Source organism: Galendromus occidentalis, unplaced genomic scaffold (assembly GCF_000255335.2).
Source record: "Galendromus occidentalis unplaced genomic scaffold, Mocc_1.1 scf7180000075708, whole genome shotgun sequence".
Lineage (NCBI taxonomy): Eukaryota > Metazoa > Arthropoda > Arachnida > Mesostigmata > Phytoseiidae > Galendromus > Galendromus occidentalis.
This window is the reverse complement of record NW_003803698.1, coordinates 116,035-118,153: the sequence shown is the minus strand read 5'-3', so window position 1 is coordinate 118,153 and position 2,119 is coordinate 116,035. Positions and strand designations below refer to the sequence as shown.

The 2,119-nt window shown below is 51.3% G+C and overlaps 1 protein-coding gene across 1 annotated transcript; it reads right to left on the bottom strand.

Annotated features, from left to right (window-relative positions):
• Window positions 1–231: 231 nt before the first annotated feature.
• Window positions 232–936, bottom strand: LOC100898815 (pogo transposable element with KRAB domain). The gene has a single exon (XM_018641074.1). It carries the CDS (start codon window positions 934–936, stop codon window positions 232–234), a length of 705 nt encoding a protein of 234 aa, XP_018496590.1.
• Between the last annotated feature and the right edge of the window lie 1,183 nt (window positions 937–2,119).

Sequence of the window (2,119 nt, the reverse complement as noted above, 5' to 3'; positions counted from 1 at the left end):
CAAGAAACTCTCTCCAACATCGGTCGCTGGGCCCGACGCTGGAAACTCCTCATCTCCTCATCTAAATCTGCTACCCTTCACCTACTCCATGATAACCAACACAGCTATACTCTCCTCGGCGAAACCATTCCTGTGTTCGTCTGCTATCGGACGGCTGTGACAACTTTCACGCCGCTCCCGATAATTCTCCCACTAATTCGTGTATATCACGTTATCCGTTATCTCCTTCGCTTACGCATCATCTAACAGCTCATCATCTGTGAGTTCGTCTATGTCCGTCTCGTTCGACACCCCGCTAAGGTTGCATTCGTTTCCCAAATCATGACTTCTTCGAGCTTCAGCGAGCTTCTGGCGACCGGCAGGTATTTGTCCATGGGGTTTGAAACAAGGGATCTGGTCATCCTCCGAACCGTCGAAGGCGACAGTGATGCCGCACTGTTTGAATGACTTGACAATCAAGTCCTCGGGCAACTCCCGCCACGAATCCGCAATCCATGGCAAGTAGATTTCCATTGGGGGGGCAGCCACATTTCCCCCACGGGTCAAACGTTTCTCGCCGTGCGCCATCCATTCCTCGTAGCGACGGCGGATCCCGGCTTTGAACGGGGCGTTCCACGAAACGCCTGGAGGTTGTACTTTAGTGCATCCTCCGGGGATGATTGCGCTGTGTAGACGGAGATCTCGGAGGAGCGTCTTGGTTTTCTCACTCATGTGACTTCGGAAGCTGTCCCACACGAGTAGTCTCTTGCCGAAAAGAGAAGAGCCCAGCGTTTTCTGGAGGTGTAATGAAGTCGACTCATCGTTCATCCACGTTGTGCCCATCCAGCACAGCTCTAAAGATTTCTTGAAGTCGAAGACAATCTTCGGGTCGGCTCGCTTCCACTTGAGAAGTACGAATGGCTTGCATTTGAAGCCGTCGGATCTTGCAGTGAGCATCACTGTAATTCGAAGTTTATCATGGCCCGTCGAACGTACCGGAACGTCTTTCGTTCCGACCTGCGCAACGGTGTTGCTATTCGAGGCATCGAGAAAGACAGCGGTCACTTTTCGGGATATCCTGTATTTGCCTCACTGAATCGATCTCGAGCACGAGAAGTCTTCGGACAAACTCGTCGCAGATTTGAAAAATCTAGAAGGCGAGCGAACCGGAAACGGAAACGTTTCAGCCAGGATCTGGAGCAGTTCTCGGACCGATATAGGGGTCTTGCTCTGAGCTCTCTGTAATACGATGACATCGCAAGATGACCCTTCGGCCACTGCTCGAGCTGCTAATAGGTGTGAAGGTTTCGGACATTCGCATGTTTGATTGAATAGGTATGCCAGGGGAAGCGGGGGTTTTTGGAAGCGAGAGCTTCCAGAAATGCGGCTTCAATGTAGTAAGCAAAACATGTTAGTCGAGATCGAACATCGACCATGAGTGAATCTTGGGGTCCGAATCCAGATGTGCATCACAATACCACGGACGAATTCTTCCCCACCTCGATGCGTGTCTGGAAACATTCTATCGATCTCGAGCCGAAGTTCGATGTCCTACGCATGCTTTGCATAGGTCGAGAGCTCGTAGGTGAAGTCCGACGCGCATTTCTCGAAATATCTGGCTCACGTTCAATCGGAGCTCAATGCACATGCGCGTTTCGGGAATTATGTTCTCCTCGAAGTCAAAGTGATTAGATTGCCGACCGTGGCTGAAGACTTCCGGATGTTCTCGGTAGCGTCTCCTCATACAAGGCATCCATGTAGCGCGGGACCGCGGCTCCATCTCCCGCAATGAGCTTAAAACAAAAAAGTTGTCGAAGGACACCGAGACGAATTCGTTCATGTTCGACAGGTATCGCCTCCTGGAGGCTCCCTCATAGAGAAATCATGGTCGAAGCCCGATTTATTGGACTCCGACGAACCGCTAGGAAGGGTCCTCCGAAAACTGGTCCTTCTCGTAGGTATTTGGGGAGCTCTGAGTCTGTGGGGCGCGCTCGTAGCGCAGGTCTGCCTATACCGGTTGTCCGTTCATCAGAACAAATCAGAGTGAGGCTGTCAGAATCTACTGTACATGGCATTGCTAGCTGGTAAGCCTGTTGTTTCTGCATGTATTTCTGCTGCCTTGCGTATACTGGGGTATACA